Here is a 17,317-nt window from a genome sequence, read left to right as displayed (position 1 = left end):
CTCGGAGGCTGGATATTTTCCGCTGTTGGAACAAGCGAACTTCCTCCTTCCACGGGGTGGTGGCTTCGCCACAGACCAGGGGCTCGTTTCAGTGGTGGCTTCGGCCACTCTGTCTCAGGGACGCTCCTTCCTGGCCCCGTCCCGGGTGATCCTCACCAGGATACTAGTCCATCCGACTGGGGAGCAGTGTTTCTCCACCACGGAGCGCAGGGCGCTTGGACTCTGTCCGAATCAGCCCTCTGGATCAATGTGCTGGAAATCAGAGCTGTGTTTCTAGCTCTCTAAGCCTTTCACCATCTGTTGGCGGCTGGGCACATTCGAGTCCAGTCAGACGACGTGACAGCGTTTACCTACATCAACCTCCAGGGCGGCACACTCAGCCGCCTGGTAATGTTGGAGGCTCAACGCATTCTTCAGTGGACGAAGGACTCCTAGTCCACCATATCCGCAGCCCACATCCCAGACGTGAAGACTGCGAGGCAGATTATCTCAGCTGTCCATCCGCGGTCCACGATCCTCAGGTTTTTGCGGCAGACGCACTGGTGCATGTTTGGTCCCAGCTTCGTCTGTCTTACGTGTTTCACCCTCTAGCTCTTGCCCAGAATCCTGCGCAAGATCAGTAAGGAGGGCCGTCGGGTCATTCTCATACTCCAGACTGGCCCAGGCAAGCTTAGTACCCTGACCTGCTCCATCTGTCCGTAGTGTTGCCATGGCATCTTCCGGACCGTCCAGACCTTCTCTCAAAGGGTCCGTTTTTTTTTTTTTCCGCCAGAATTCTGGATTCTCAGATTGACGGCGTGGCTTTTGAGTCCTGGATCTTGACGACTTCTGGTATCCCTCCTGAAGTCATCTCCACTATGACTCGAGCTCCGAAGTGTCCTTGGCCTTTTGGCCTTGCCGACCCTCCTGTCCCTTCTACAGTCCGGTCTACAGCTTAGGACTATCCCTCTTTAAGGGACAGCTCTTGGCTCTGTCAGTGTGTGCCAGCGGCGTATCATCCGGCTGGCTCAGGTGCGCTCCTTCAAGGGCGCATCTCACATTATTCCGCCTTACCGGCGGCCTATGGAGCCCTGGGACCTTAATCCGGTCCTCACGGTTTCCGGAAACCCCCCTTTGAGCCTCTCAGGGAGGTTTCTTTGTTTCGTTTTTCACAGAAAGTGGTCTTTCTAGTGGCCATAATTTCCCTCAAGAGAGTCTCTGTTTTGGCTGCACTCTCTTCTGAGTCACCCCCTTTTTTGGTTTTTCATCAAGACAAGGTGGTCTCCGTCCAACTCCGGACTTTCTCCCTAAGGTGGTTGCTGCTTCCACCTTAACCGGGGCATTTTCCCTGCCTTCCTTTTGTCCGGCTCCTGTTCATCGCTTTGAAAAAGCGTTGCATATCCTGGATCTGGTGCGGGCGCTCCGGATCTTTGTGTCTCGCACCGCTGTTATTAGGCGGTGCACCTCTCTCTGGTGCTGACCACTAGTCAGCGTAGCGGTCTCTCGGCATCTACGCCGACCCTGGTTCGTCTTAGGTCGGCCATTTCCGATGCCTACCAGTGTACTCAAGTGCCTTCCCCGCCTGGGATCAGGGCACACTTGACCAGAGCTGTCGGTGCCTCTTGGGCTTTCAAGCACCAGGCTACGGCTCACCAGGTCTGTCAGACTGCCACTTGGATTAGTCTGCATACCTTTTCGAAGCACTACCCAATGCAGGCTCATGCTTCGGCAGACGCGGGCTTGGGCAGACGCTTTTTTCAGGCGGCTGTCGCCCATTTGTTAAGTTAGGTTTCGCCTACTTCTCAGTTTGTCTGTTTATTCCCACCCATGGACTGCTTTAGAACGTCCCATGGTTTGGGTCTCCCATAGGAACGATAAAGAAAAAGAGAATTTTGTTACTTACCGTAAATTCTTTTTCTTATAGTTCCGTCATGGGAGACCCAGCACCCTCCCTATTGCCTGTTGGCAGGTTTCTTGTTCCGTGTGTCTTCACCGGCTGTTGTTGTTGCAGACAGAGGTTCCGGTTGTTCCGGGTTTTACTCTGTCTCTACTTGTGGGTGGATGTCCTCCTTCAGCTTTTGCACTAAACTGGCTAGGACTGGCTAGCAGGGGGTGTATATGCTAGGAGGGAGGAGCTACACGTTTGAGTGTAGTACTTTGTGTGTCCTCCGGAGGCAGAAGCTATACACCCATGGTTTGGGTCTCCCATGACGGAACTATAAGAAAAAGAATTTACGGTAAGTAACAAAATTCTCTTTTTTTTGGCTTAGACCAGCCTTGGCTGCGCCCGCCACTAGGGTTCAGGCCAGGCACTGTACATGTCTAAAGCCATAAGTCGTTACTTACTTTCTCTCTCTTTCAGATAGAGTTCAGATTCCTCAGTCCCTTCCCAGTCAACAGATGAAGTTAAGGACCAGACACAGGAGCGTCCAATCATCGATTCCATGGAGGACCAGTCTCCCCAAGGGACCTCTAGTATCCTGATGGCCCACTCATTGGGTTCACTCTTACGGACAGGTCGTAGGTTCCAATGTTTGTCTTCTGTTCTTTTTCCACAACAGAATCCTCCAGGGAGCCCTGATTACTCAGGCCACTGGGGGTTTCCACCCGAACACTCAACACTACAGCGAGTGATCCCCGTCTTATCTACCACTCTTCGCCAACACCTAGACATGACCTGCTTCAGTTTCAGGCCAAGAGGGGTCTTCTTTTCTTCTGTCCCGGGTCTGCCTCCCTTCCCTCGTAGCCATTCTAGATGGCTCTTGGAGATATGCTAGATCTTTCCGTAGTCTCCGCCATACCAGATTCCATGCCCGTTTTCCACCGCTTGGTCTCAGTCGCTTGTGCATCCCTGCACTTTTTCAAGCAGAGTTCCTGCCAGACCATTTAGACTCACATATTCTCACTCATTTCCTTCCCTTCGTCGTCACTTCTAGTTGTGACTGGATGACGCATTTTACAATAATATTGAGAATGTTTTATTCATTCTCCCGTCACTCTCCCATTTTCCTTGCCACCTTCCAGGAATAGGCGTCTCTCCCCTGGTCGGCTAGCGCTTAAGCCGACGACATTGTTCGAGCCCTTTCTTGAAGTCCCCCTCGAAAGGGTCTTCCTTCTTCCACTTCAGGTCATATATCCCAGGTCTTGTGCCTCTTTGTCATTCTCAGGAGCCTTCCCCCATGGGGGTTCTCCTTCCCATAATTCACTGCAATGATCACCCAGTACCCGACTACAGAGTTCGAGTTTTTTCCCAGTCACGTCATTGTAGATGCTCGGATTACCTTCTCCTGTCTGTCACGTCACAGTGGTAATCGGTCCTGGGAATTCCTTTGGCTCTCTAACCCTGTCATTTTTCTCCGAGCCTCACAGGTTCTCTGAATCCCTTCCATACACAGGAGAATTATCTCCCGTATTATTTTACCTGTCCGCAGGATTTTTCTTCCACTAGGGTCAGATCACTTTCCTCGGGTACTGTGGAACCAACGGGTCACGTTCCCCTATGGCGGAATTCCCTTGCACGCTTCTCGAGTATCCCGACTCCCTTGCAACCTTTTAGGCAGTCGGTTTCCCTTTTAGTCATTCTGCGGCAATAAGGGGCCAAGGCTCCTTTGGCCTCCGCTTTCTAGCTCCTACCTCTACCAGGTGCCCTAGCCTTTCGCTCATTCTTACACTCTCAAACGTAGTACCAGAGTCTGTCGAGTTCTTTCTCTCTTAGCCAGACCTATTGCTGTCAATCGCCTTAGATCCTTAGCTTTCTTAGGTACAGACCTCAGAGGATGCAGTTTCTCCCTGATCATTCTATTCCCCAGCACACGCATTTTACACTGGTTCTTAGTACTCCCTAGTACTCTAACTCGTCTCCTGTACTTCGGCCCCTGGCCGGATAGGGGTTCCTTACGGGGTCTAGGGCCAGGTTCCGGTCAAAGAACCTTGTCTCTGCTAACCCTGTTTTCGGGTTTTTCTCTTCCCACCCTTAGGGACTGCTTTAGGACGTCCCATGGTTTCCTGTGTCCCCCAATGAAGCGATAAAGAAAAGTAGATTTTGGGTACTCACCGTAAAATCTCTTTCTTGGAGCCTTCATTGGGGGACACAGCACCCGCCCTTTTCTAAGACTTCAATGGATTCGGAATGTTATAGATTTCAAGCTTCTCCTCGTACTGCTTTTACACAAACTGATCTCCTCAGCTCCAGTCAGTGGGTGTATACTGCGAGGGAGGAGCCAACTTTCTTATTTGCATAGTGTCACCTCCTAGTCCCAGCAGCATACACCCATGGTTTCCTGTGTCCCCCAATGAAAGCTCCAAGAAAGAGATTTTACGGTGAGTACCCAAAATCTACTTATTCAATCCATGACAGCGAGTGCGGGGGGGTCCAAGCCCTGCATGTCTCCGCAAGACATAATATCATTTCCTTTTAACGTGTGATATATCCAAAAGTCAACTTCCACCTCCCAGCGCAGAAAGTTGGAGCATGTTAATCCCGGGGTAAATTCTGGGTTGGAAAAAAATTTGGATAAGCAGATGGGTCCCGAACCAGTCAATGAGCCCATTTGCCTCACCCGATCCCATACTTTTAGCGTGGCCTTGATTAAAAAGTCAGCCGTAGGTAGCTTCACCCCCTCACGTGACTCCAGCCATGGCAGATACCTCGTAGGCACTGGCTCTCCCCCTGCTCCAACACGACCCATTTTTTATGATTAGCGGAAGAGTGCCAGTCAAACATGTGCACCAGAAGAGTGGCCTGATGGTATCTACAAAGGTCTCGTAATCCAGCACCTCCCCTATTAATGGGTCTGGTTAAGGTCTGATATCTTACTCTCGCCCTAGAGTGGCCCCATACAAATTTGATTAACGCCTATTTAAGTGTGCGGAAAAAGCTTGCAGGTGGCAAAATAGGAACCACCTGAAAGACGTATAGGTAAGGCTACTTTCACACATCCGGTTTGAGCACTGCGGCTCAATCCGGCTGTGAAACCTATGCAACGGATGCGGCGAAAACACCGCATCCTTTGCATAAGTTTTTACATGCGGCCCGTCCGTGAGCATGCGCAGTGGAAGAAACCGTATGCGGCGGCCGTAAGCGTTTTTTATCGCGCCGCATCCGGCGTCCATAGGCATGCATTGAAAAATGCGCCGCAGCGGCCGGATGTGGCGCGATGCGGTTATTTTGCCAGAACAAAAAACGTTGCAGGCAACGTTCCATCCGGCCGCGGCATCGGCTAAATCTGCCGCATGCGGCAAAAACCGGACCGAACGCAAGCCCATGCGGCACAATACGGCACTAATGTAAGTCTATGCAAAAAAACCCACAACCGGCGGCAAAAAAAACGGTTGCGGTTTTTCTGCAGAGCGCCGTATTGTGCCGCAGAGCAAAAACCGGATGTGTGAAAGTAGCCTGAGGAACAACCACGGGAAGGGCAGTCTCCAGTCAAGGTTACCACCTATGCCAAACATGGTATCCATCCACAAACAGCTGTTTCGGGGTATTTGCCCCTCATCAGTGTGGAGTAGGAAACTGGCTAGTGGGAGCAATGCCTAGTAGAAGACTACATAAGCAAGGATGGTTGACCTTAGGGAGATCAACATCCACACCACATAGTCTCCAGTCAAGGAGACCACCTATGTTTGGCATAGGTGGTCTCCTTGACTGGAGACTGCTCTTCCCGTGGTTGTTCCTTCCCGGTGAAAGACCTGGCTAGTTTCCTGCCAGCATTGAGAAACATGTGATGGTGTCTCCGCAGGCTTTTTTGTTTTGAATATTTCCCAGGAGGCATTGCTCTAGAATCACTGCATTGAGAAACGTGATGGTGTCTCCGCGGTGTTGGATGTTGATCTCCCTAAGGTCAAGCATCCTTGCTTATGAAAGACGTATAGGAACCGTGCAAGCTCGTCCATTTTGAACGAATTAATACGTTCCTAAGTGAGATTTATTATTATTATTATTATTATTATTAATAAACAATTTAAAGCCCAACTTGGAATGGGCACACAGCTCGGGGTCCATTGAAAGACCACAGGGCTACCTGACCATGGCCCTTGTTGTTAGGCCATATGTACATAGATATATAGATATACAGTGGGATTCAAGAAAAGTATTATGTAAAAAAAAGTAATAAAATAAATAATTATTTATCATGTTCTGATTAATTAAGAAACCATAAATAAAAATACCCCTATTCATTTATGCCTAAATAAGAATGATTATATGATTATGTGCTTATAAATAGTTATAAACTCTGATGTAAAGTAAAACTTTTATCCTGGAAAAAAAAAGAAAACTTATCATAGAATCATAAAATGGTAGAGTTGGAAGGGACCTCAAGGGCCATCGGGTACAGCCCCCTGCGAGTGCAGGTTTTCCTAAATCATCCTATGGAGGTGAGGTGGCCTAAGCTATAGCTTGTTTGTTTAAACGTAATAAGAATATCTGTGTATGTAAATAATCAAAATATAGATGTGGTAGCATAATTATCTGTGTGTCTATATGGCAATTGCACAGATCTATAATATGATTCTAAGCTGTATAGTCATGAAGGGGTTACCAAGGATAAGTGAACAGATGTATGTGTGACGCTGCCGTAGCGATAATTTTCGCTACGGCAGCAATCACCACATATTGCATGTGCGACGGGGGCGGGTGCTATCGCGCTGGACATCGCTAGCAATTGCTAGCGATGTCGCAACGTGTAAAGTACCCTTTACTCTCACCCTAGCGTGGCCCCATACAAATTTGATTAATGCCTATTTAAGTGTCAGCGAAAAAAGCTCGCAGGTGGCAAAATAGAAACCGCCTGAAAGACGTATAGGAACCGTGGAAGCTCGTCCATTTTGAACTAATTAATACGTTCCTAAGGGAGATTTATATATAATAATTTATATATAATAATTATAATATAATAATAATATAATTATAATTAATTATATATAATATATATAATTTATATATAATAATGAGCAAAAGGCTTATCAGTAGTTCCACACAAAGAAGGAATGTGCCATCAATGGGATAAAATGTGGGTACCTACACTCCCCAACCCTCCCTATTCCCTATGCAGCTTCGATGTGTGAGAGAAAACAAATTGATACTTTTTGTACATGTCTGAAGGTTGGAATGTAATACTAAAATCTGAGCTATAGAATACACGAGTTCAGTGGGAGACGCTGGCTCAAAGAGAGAACATGTCTGTGTAATCATTGTCTGATACATTAACATCAGCTCTGTTATACAGCTGATACGGCACCGGTCTCTGGATACCCTGTATGAAGATACCATTAGCTATCTTTACCCAAAATCTCTACCTTGACAATCCCAGCTATATGTTTATCCAGTTCCCACATGAAGATTTCCATTGATGGAGAGCTCACTACCTCCCGTGGTCGCCTGTTCCACTCCCTGACTGCCCTCACCACCTTCGATGGTTGCCTTTTCCACTTCCTGACTGCCTTCACTGTCAAAAAGTTTTTCCTAATGTTTTTCCAACTTTATATCGCCACGTCAAATAATGCAGAAAGGCAGAAAAAGTAATAAAAAATATACTGGTCCTTAAGGACATATTTTTTTCCTAGTACTGAGTTTAAGGGGTTGTCAAGATTTGTCATGAAAGTCTGCAGTCAGTCTACGTGATTGAAGATCTGTGAATTTTAAACCGTGCGCACTGTCAGGATTCTCGGTCACATACCGACTAGACGTGGGCAACCGCCCTCAGTTCACTTGTATTGAGTGAGGCCACACATGTCTAGTCGGAATGTGCCCAGGAGTGTGCATATCACATACTTGTGGTTACATGGCGGCCTGGTCTCGCTGTCGGCACGAGCGGTGCGCGCTGTGAGAATTCAGAGATCTGCTGTCACGCTGTCATCTTCATGACAAACCTGGATGACACTTTTAAGATGTTATATCATCTCACATTGGTTTCACTTTCTTTCCTGTTTTTTGCTAAATCTTTCATATTTGATACCTTGTCTTTAGGGAGCATCAGCGTCTGGAGTGCAGGTAAGATGATTTTATTGTTCTTTCTGTCCAATGTTATCCATCCATATTTCTCTCACTATATGAATGCAGTGCCACCCATTGTCCAAACCAAATCCCCGTCAGGTAGCCAGTGCCAATAGAAAGTTGCTGCAGGTGTCTGATGAATGTGGCAACTTAAAGGTAATCTGTCACCAAGTTTTTTCCGTGTAATATGAGAGCACCGTGAAATAGGAGCAGAGACCCTGATTTCAATGATGTGTCACTTGGGCTTTGTGTTGTTTTATTAAAATCAGCAGAAGATTATCACTGGAGGACTAGTTGTCTTGTGCAATGTAGTCCTTCTGCTCTGTATTATCCCGCCTCCACCACTGATTGGCAGCCTTCTGAGTGCATAGGTAGAAATCTGCCAATCAGTTTTGTGGGTGGGCTTATGCAGAGCTCAGCATTCAGAGAACTGGTGGATCTACAGCAGAGAAGAAAGTGAAAGTGAAAACTTCAACAAGCAGCCCAGTTAGTGATACATCTCTGGATTCAGGTTCTCTGACACAACAATGTCTATGTTTCCATGAATATTTACAGTGCTGTGCAAATCAATTGGGACAAAGTAAAAAAAACACATTTTTGAATATTCAATAATAAAATGATATAATGCACTGTTACATGCCAATTTTAGTGAGAAATATGTCCTCCTTTAGCAGATATGAGATTTTCAATGCGTTTTGGCATTGATTCTACCAATTTTGTTGCATAAATTCTACAATTCTTCATCATGGAACCACACTTGTATGGCGCTGTTTATCATGCGTTCTTTGGTTGTAAAGTCCATTTTGCCCAGACGTCTCTTCACAAATTTTCTATAGGATGTAAGTCAGGTGAATTGCCGGGCCAGTCCAGCACTTGTACTTTATTTTCTTCCAGGAATTTCTTTACACACTTGGAATTGGGGCATGGAGACAAATCTTGTTGGAATGTCCCTTCAAATGTAGCCATGAATGGCACAATAAAACGTTTTAAAACGTCTATGTATTTGGATGAATTCATCATACCATCAACAGGAAATAAGCTCCCTGTACCTTCAGCTGTAAAAAAAGCCCCAAAACATCTGTTTCTTTGTCGCTCCTTATTGGGAGACCCAGACAATTGGGGTGTATAGCTATGCCTCCGGAGGCCACACAAAGTATTACACTAAAAGTGTAAAGCCCCTCCCCTTCAGCCTATACACCCCCCGTGCTGCCACGGGCTCATCAGTTTTTTGCTTTGTGCGAAGGAGGCAGACATGCACGCATAGCTCCACAGCTTAGTCAGCAGCAGCTGCTGACTATGTCGGATGGAAGAAAAGAGGGCCCATAACAGGGCCCCCAGCATGCTCCCTTCTCACCCCACTCTTGTCGGCGGTGTTGTTAAGGTTGAGGTATCCATTGCGGGTACGGAGGCTGGAGCCCACATGCTGTTTTCCTTCCCCATCCCCCTTAGGGCTCTGGGTGAAGTGGGATCCTATCGGTCTCCAGGCACAGGAGACCGTGCTCCATCCACAGCTCCTGAGGACCCTGCTGGATAGGAGCCGAGTATCGTTCAGGGACATGGCCCTGCTACTTTGAGGTACTCTGTGTCCCCGTGGGGACCGCGCACAGCAACACTCCAGCATTGCTGGGTGTGCTAGTGCACCGGAGACCGCAGCGCTGACTGCGTTTGTGCCATTACACACTTCAGCGTCGCTGAGTGTGTTTGTGTAGGGGGACTGCCGCGCTGACCGCCGCTGCCAGGGTTATCACTGCGGCGCGGCTGAGACTGTTAGTGCGCCGGGGACTTCCGCGCCGACCGCGCTTATACGGCGGCCGCGCTTATAACTCGAGTCCCCGGCTTTTGCGGCCTAGTCTCTTTTTCTTCCCGCCCCCAGCCCTGCCAGTCAGGGGAAGGGCGGGACGCTGTACAGCACGGCAACACTGAGGGCTGGAGCATGCTTTGCATACTCCACCCCCCTCACTCTGCACAGTGGGGCACCAGTTCCCGCACTTTTCTGGGTCACGCCCACGGCTCCCTCCTCTCCTCAGGACGCCGGCAGCCATTCCTCTCAGCTCTGCTAACGCTGGAGAGGACAGACAAGCTCAGGGACACCCAGGCAGGAATTCTGGTGCCCACACAACCGCTTTGCGCAGGCGGTAATCAGCACCTGTGGTGCTGGCCCCACTAGTGCAGAAGTGTACTTATAGATTATATGATTATAGACTATACTTTACACTGTTGATTTTTGGCTATATACCCTCCTGTATTGCTCAGAGGAGACAACAGCATGTCGTCCACAAATAGCAAGGGTGCCAAAGCACAGACTTACTATGCTGCCTGTGCAGCATGTACGGCTATACTGCCGGCAGGTTCCACTGACCCTCATTGTGTGCAATGCCCGGCCCCTGTGGCACTTTCTCAGCCGGAGCCTCTGCTAAGGGTGGCCCAGGGAGAACCACCTGTTAACACTGTCCAGGTGACAGGGACGGAGTTTGCAGTTTTTACTGAAAGACTTTCTGAGACTATGGCTAAGATATTAGAAGCCTTGCAGTCCAGGCCGGCATCTCAAGCCATGGGCACTGTGCAATCATTGCACCCTGGTCCCCCTCAGTTGGAACAGCAATGTCCTCCCGGGGTGTCTCATGGATCCCAGGGTGAGGTCTCTGACACGGACCGCAGCCCCAGACCGACTAAGCGAGCTCGCTATGAAATCCCCTCGACATCATAACAATGTTCAGGGTCTCAGCGAGAGGACTCTCTGTATGATAAAGCGGAGGTAGCTGATCAGGATTCTGATCCTGAAGCCGCTCTCAACCTTGATACTCCTGATGGGGACGCCATAGTGAATGATCTTATTGCGTCCATCAATGAAATGTTGGATATTTCTCCCTCAGCTCCTCCAGTGGAGGAGTCAGCTTCTCAGCAGGAGAAATTCCGTTTCAGGTTTCCCAAGCGTACAAAGAGTATGTTTCTGGACCACTCTGACTTCAGAGAGGCAGTCCAGAAACACCGATCTTGTCCAGATAAGCGTTTTTCCAAGCGCCTTAAGGATACACGTTACCTTTCCCCCCTGACGTGGTCAAGGGCTGGACTCAGTGTCCCAAGGTGGATCCTCCAATCTCCAGACTGGCGGCTAGATCCATAGTTGCAGTGGAAGATGGAGCTTCTCTCAAGGATGCCACTGACAGACAGATGGAGCTCTGGTTGAAATCCATCTATGAAGCTATCGGCGCGTCTTTTGCTCCAGCATTCGCAGCCGTATGGGCACTCCAAGCTATCTCAGCTGGTCAGGCGCAAATTGACGCACTCACACGTACGTCTGCGCCGCAGGTGGCGTCCATAACCTCTCAAACGTCGGCATTTGCGTCCTACGCTATTAATGCTGTCCTGGACTCTGCGAGCCGTACGGCGGTTGCAGCCGCCAATTCGGTGGCAATACGCAGGGCCTTGTGGCTGCGGGAATGGAAGGCAGATTCGGCTTCCAAAAAAGTGCTTAACTGGATTGCCATTTTCTGGCGACCGTTTGTTTGGTGAGAGATTGGATGAAATCATCAAACAATCCAAGGGAAAGGAAACATCCTTACCCCAGGCCAAACCAAAAACACCCCAACAGAGGAGGGGACAGTCGAGGTTTCGGTCCTTTCGGGGTGCGGGCAGGTCCCAATTCTCCTCGTCCAAAAGGCCTCAGAAGGATCAGAGGAACTCCGACGCATGGCGGTCTAAATCACGCCCTAAAAAGAACGCCGGACGTGCCGCTACCAAGGCGGCTTCCTCATGACTTACGGCCTCCTCACACCGCATCCTCGGTCGGTGGCAGGCTCTCCCGCTTTTGCGACACCTGGCTGCCACAAGTAAAAGACCGTTGGGTGAGAGACATTTTGTCTCACGGTTACAGGATAGAGTTCAGCTCTCGTCCTCCGACTCGATTCTTCAGAACATCTCCGCCTCCCGAGCGAGCCGAGGCTCTTCTGCAGGCGGTGGGCATTCTGAAGGCAGAAGGAGTGGTGGTCCCGGTTCCTCTTCAGTAACAGGGTCACGGTTTCTACTCCAACCTGTTTGTGGTTCCAAAGAAGGACGGGTCCTTCCGTCCTGTTTTGGACCTAAAACTGCTCAACAAACACGTAAGGACCAGGCGGTTCCGGATGGAATCCCTCCGCTCCGTCATCGCCTCAATGTCCCAAGGAGATTTCCTAGCATCGATCGATATCAAGGATGCTTATCTCCACGTACCGATTGCTCCAGAGCATCAGCGCTTCTTGCGCTTCGCCATAGGAGACGAACATCTTCAGTTCGCGGCACTGCCGTTCGGCCTGGCGACAGCCCCAAGGGTTTTCACCAAGGTCATGGCTACAGTAGTTGCGGTCCTCCACTCTCAGGGTCACTCAGTGATACCGTACTTAGACGATCTGCTGGTCAAGGCACCCTCTCAAGAGGCATGCCAACACAGCCTCAACGTTACTCTGGAGATTCTCCAGAGTTTTGGGTGGATCATCAATTTTCCAAAGTCAAATCTGACACCGGTCCAATCGCTGACATATCTTGGCATGGAGTTTCATACTCTTCCAGCGATAGTGAAGCTTCCGCTGGACAAACAGCGTTCACTACAGACAGGGGTGCAATCTCTCCTTCAAGGTCGGTCACTCCCCTTGAGGCGCCTCATGCACTTCCTGGGGAAGATGGTGGCAGCAATGGAAGCAGTCCCTTTCGCGCAGTTTCACCTGCGTCCTCTTCAATGGGACATCCTACGCAAGTGGGACAGGATGCCGACGTCCCTAGACAGGAACGTCTCCCTCTCTCAGGCAACCAAAGCTTCCCTTCGGTGGTGGCTTCTTCCCACCTCATTATCGAAGGGGAAATCCTTCCTACCCCCATCTGGGGCGGTGGTCACGAAGGACGCGAGTCTGTCAGGGTGGGGAGCAGTTTTTCTCCACCACAGGGCTCAGGGTACGTGGACTCAGCAAGAGTCCTCACTTCAGATCAATGTTCTGGAGATCAGGGCAGTGTATCTTGCCCTAAAAGCGTTTCAGCAGTGGCTGGAAGGCAAGCAGATCCGAATTCAGTCGGACAACTCCACAGCGGTGGCTTACATCAACCACCAAGGTGGGACACGCAGTCGGCAAGCCTTCCCGGAAGTCCGGCGGATTCTGCTGTGGGTGGAAGCCACAGCATCCACCATATCCGCAGTTCACATCCCGGGTGTAGAAAACTGGGAAGCAGACTTTCTCAGTCGCCAGGGCATGGACGCAGGGGAATGGTCCCTTTATCCGGATCTGTGGCATCTCACGGTCGGCCAACCGTGGGCACTGCCAGACCGACCAGATTTGCTGTCTCAAGGGCCGTTTTTCCATCTGAATTCTGCGGCCCTCAACCTGACTGTGTGGCCATTGAGTCCTGGATCCTAGCGTCTTCAGGATTATCTCAAGAGGTCATTGCCACTATGAGACAGGCTAGGAAACCAACGTCCGCCAAGATCTACCACAGGACGTGGAAAATATTCCTGTCGTGGTGCTCTGCTCAGGGGTTTTCTCCCTGGCCATTTGCCTTGCCCACTTTTCTGTCCTTTCTTCAATCCGGATTGGAAAAGGGTTTGTCGCTAGGCTCCCTTAAGGGACAAGTCTCTGCGCTCTCTGTGTTTTTTCAGAAGCGCCTGGCCAGACTCCCACAGGTACGCACGTTCCTGCAAGGGGTTTGTCACATCGTCCCTCCTTACAAGCGTCCGTTAGAACCCTGGGATCTGAACAGGGTGCTGATGGTTCTTCAGAAACCACCGTTCGAGCCAATGAGGGATATTTCGCTCGCACGCCTTTCGCAGAAAGTGGTTTTTCTAGTAGCAGTCACCTCACTTCGGAGAGTGTCTGAGTTGGCAGCATTATCATGCAAAGCTCCTTTCCTGGTGTTTCACCAGGACAAGGTGGTTCTGCGTCCGGTTCCGGAATTCCTCCCTAAGGTGGTATCACCTTTTCATCTCAATCAGGACATCTCCTTACCCTCGTTTTGGCCTCATCCAGTTCACCAATGTGAAAAGGATTTGCACTTGTTAGATCTGGTGAGAGCACTCAGACTCTACATTTCTCGTACGGCGCCCCTGCGCCGCTCGGATGCACTCTTTGTCCTTGTCGCTGGCCAGCGTAAAGGGACACAAGCTTCCAAATCCACCCTGGCTCGGTGGATCAAGGAACCAATTCTCGAAGCTTACCGATCTTCTGGGCTTCCGGTTCCCTCAGGACTGAAGGCCCATTCTACCAGGGCCGTGGGAGCGTCCTGGGCCTTGTGACACCAGGCTACGGCTCAGCAGGTGTGTCAGGCAGCTACCTGGTCGAGCCTGCACACTTTCACGAAACACTATCAGGTGCATACCTATGCTTCGGCAGATGCCAGCCTAGGTAGGCAAGTCCTTCAGGCGGCGGTTGCCCACCTGTAGGACGGAGCCGTTACGGCTCTATTATGAGGTATTATTTACCCACCCAGGGACTGCTTTTGGACGTCCCAATTGTCTGGGTCTCCCAATAAGGAGCGACAAAGAAGAAGGGAATTTTGTTTACTTACCGTAAATTCCTTTTCTTCTAGCTCCAATTGGGAGACCCAGCACCCGCCCCTTTTTTGTATACACATGTTGTTCATGTTAAATGGTTTCAGTTCTCCGATATTCCTTCGGATTGAATTTACTTTAAACCAGTTTATAATTTTTTCCTCCTTCTGGCTTTTGCACCAAAACTGATGAGCCCGTGGCAGCACGGGGGGTGTATAGGCTGAAGGGGAGGGGCTTTACACTTTTAGTGTAATACTTTGTGTGGCCTCCGGAGGCATAGCTATACACCCCAATTGTCTGGGTCTCCCAATTGGAGCTAGAAGAAAAGGAATTTACGGTAAGTAAACAAAATTCCCTTCCTTTAGGGTGTTTCACAGTTTGTTGAATATGATCACCTCGCAATGGTTCATTTTTGCTTCTTCTAACACCACTTGCTCTGTACCCTTGAACAAAAAGATGGGTTTCATCACTGAAAATTTCCTTTTTCCACCGGCTAGTTGTCCAAGATTTATATTTTTTTGCCTAAGCGAGTCGTTTTGCCTTCATTGGAGATGTCAGAAGTTGTTTCTTTACTGGCTTTGTTGCCCTCCGACCAACTTCCAGAAGCCTGCGCCGGACAGTCGAATCGCTAATATCAATAGCTGCAGCGAATCAGTCTCTTTGGAGGTCTTTACTTGTTTTTTCTTGCCTTAATTTTACTATTTCTGATAAGTGTTTTATCAGGTCTTGGTGTCATTTTCCTTTTTCTTCCACATTTCCCTTTTCAATGCAATTAAAACTGGTTTGAATCACTGACTGGTAACCAACTTACTGGCTTTGTTGCCCTCCGACCAACTTCCAGAAGCAAAGTCAAATCGCTAATACTGTATCAATACCTGAAGCAAACAAGTCTCTTAGGGGGTCTTTACTTGATTTTCTTGCCTTAATTTTACTATTTCTAATAAGTGTTTTATCATTTCTTGGTGTCGTTTTCCTTTTTCTTCCACATTTCCCTTTTCAAAGCAGTTAAAACTGGTGTGAATCACTGACTGGTAACCAACTTACGATTTTACTTAAAAAAATGCTTTGCCCAAATTAATTTGCACAGCACTGTAGAACGTCATTGCAGAGTCAGCAGCAGCACGGAGTTCATGCAGCTTCAAGAGCGAGGAGCCGACTGTCAGATACGCCCGCCGGGGACTATAGGAGAGACCGGAGTTGTCCGATCTTGTCCCCGCTCAGCTCCAGTTGATTGACATGAGCTGTCAGCTACCTGGAGTGTGGTGGGGAGAAGCTGGCTGGGGGGCAATGTTGTAGTGCAGTGCATAAATAATAAATAAAGGATGGATCTCACCCGATACTTCTCCCGAGTAGATCAGACACCACCGGAAAACCAAACCCTATGGGAGGGGTGTATTCCCATTAGGGTAGTTTATACTGACTTGGGTGCTGCCCTTGTAAGGGCGGAAGTATTTTGCATGGGCACGACAGGGGTAAGGATTTATTGAATTTGTCCCCCCTCCCATTTTCCAACTCTGCCCTCTTCCGCCTTTGGTTTTTTGGTGGTGTCTGATCTACTCGGGAGAAGTATCGGGTGAGATCCATCCTTTATTTATTATTTATGCACTGCACTTTATGATCTGTCGGTTTTAGACAATTGATATTAAAAGTTATATTTTAATCCTTGCTATACTGTAACTAACATTAGGATTTGGGCTGTACCTTTTTGCCTGTGAAGCAGAATTGCTTTTCTATTGGGGGCCATGTTGGACTAGTCTTGTCAGTCCATATAGTCCATGGCCAGCACTTGAAACTGTTTTCTCGGAATTGTTGGAATGTTTCAGAGTAAAACATACCTGGCTGCAGTTGCTCAGCAAGACTCTGATTCATGCTGCATGTTTCAGGCAGCATGAGCCTACTGACAAGTTCCCTTTAAAGAAGATGTCTAAAGCCTGCTTTACACGTTGAAATTTCGCATACGATATCGTATGCGATTTGCAACGCCCCCATCGTATGTGCAGCACGTTCAATTTGTTGAACATGCCGCACATACGATTAACCCCCATCACACATACTTTCCTACCATACGATCTCGATGTGGGCGGCGAACGTCCACTTCCTGGAGTGGGAGGGACGTTTGGCGTCACATCGACCTCACGCGGCAGCCGGTCAATAGAAGCGGAGGGGCAGAGCTGAGCGGGACGTAAACATCCCGCCCACCTCCTTCCTTCCGCATTGTGGGCCGGGAGCCGCAGGACGCAGGTGAAATCTGTTCATCGTTCCCGGGGTGTCACACACTGCGATGTGCGCTACCCCGGGTACGATGAACAATCTGACGTTCAATTCATCAGGAATGAACGACGTGCATGCGATGAACGGTTTTTCGTTCAGTCGCAATTGCACGTACCTGTCACACGCTACAACATACCTTACGATGCCGGATGTGCGTCACTTACGATGTGACCCCGCCGACACATTGTAAGATACATTGCAGCGTGTAAAGCAGGCTTTAGTTTGGCAGGAAAGTTAATCCTCACATCGCACATAGTGTGTACTGTCAGGATTCTCTATTGCCGGTGGCGAGACTGGATGCACCCTCCCGACCACATTCCGACTAGACATATATAGCCTCTCTCAATTAACTTGTATTGAGCAAGGCCGTGCATGTCTGGTCAGAATGTGGCTGGCAGTGTGCATATCACATACTTGCGATCACATGAACGCCTACACCCAGCACCGTAGCATCCTGACAGTGGGGCATCAGTGAGAAAGTAGCGTCTCCTTCATTCCTTTTCATAGAAATCTATTGTGTTGGTGGCCAGCAATAGACCTGCATGAATCTTAGCAGTTTTATT

At 49.1% G+C, this 17,317-nt stretch overlaps 1 protein-coding gene across 1 annotated transcript in view; it reads left to right on the top strand.

Annotated features, from left to right (window-relative positions):
* The window catches only part of WDR35 (WD repeat domain 35), a 262,917-nt gene that overhangs the window by 118,175 nt on the left and 127,425 nt on the right, over positions 1–17,317 (top strand). The window contains exon 12 of the mRNA XM_075341137.1: positions 7,949–7,972. Coding sequence (XP_075197252.1) covers positions 7,949–7,972 — 24 coding nt within the window. The remainder of the gene's footprint in view (positions 1–7,948; positions 7,973–17,317) is intronic.

Source organism: Anomaloglossus baeobatrachus, chromosome 3, assembly GCF_048569485.1.
Source record: "Anomaloglossus baeobatrachus isolate aAnoBae1 chromosome 3, aAnoBae1.hap1, whole genome shotgun sequence".
Lineage (NCBI taxonomy): Eukaryota > Metazoa > Chordata > Amphibia > Anura > Aromobatidae > Anomaloglossus > Anomaloglossus baeobatrachus.
Note: the sequence above shows the minus strand (reverse complement) of the source record. Positions and strands in the feature narration are given on the sequence as shown.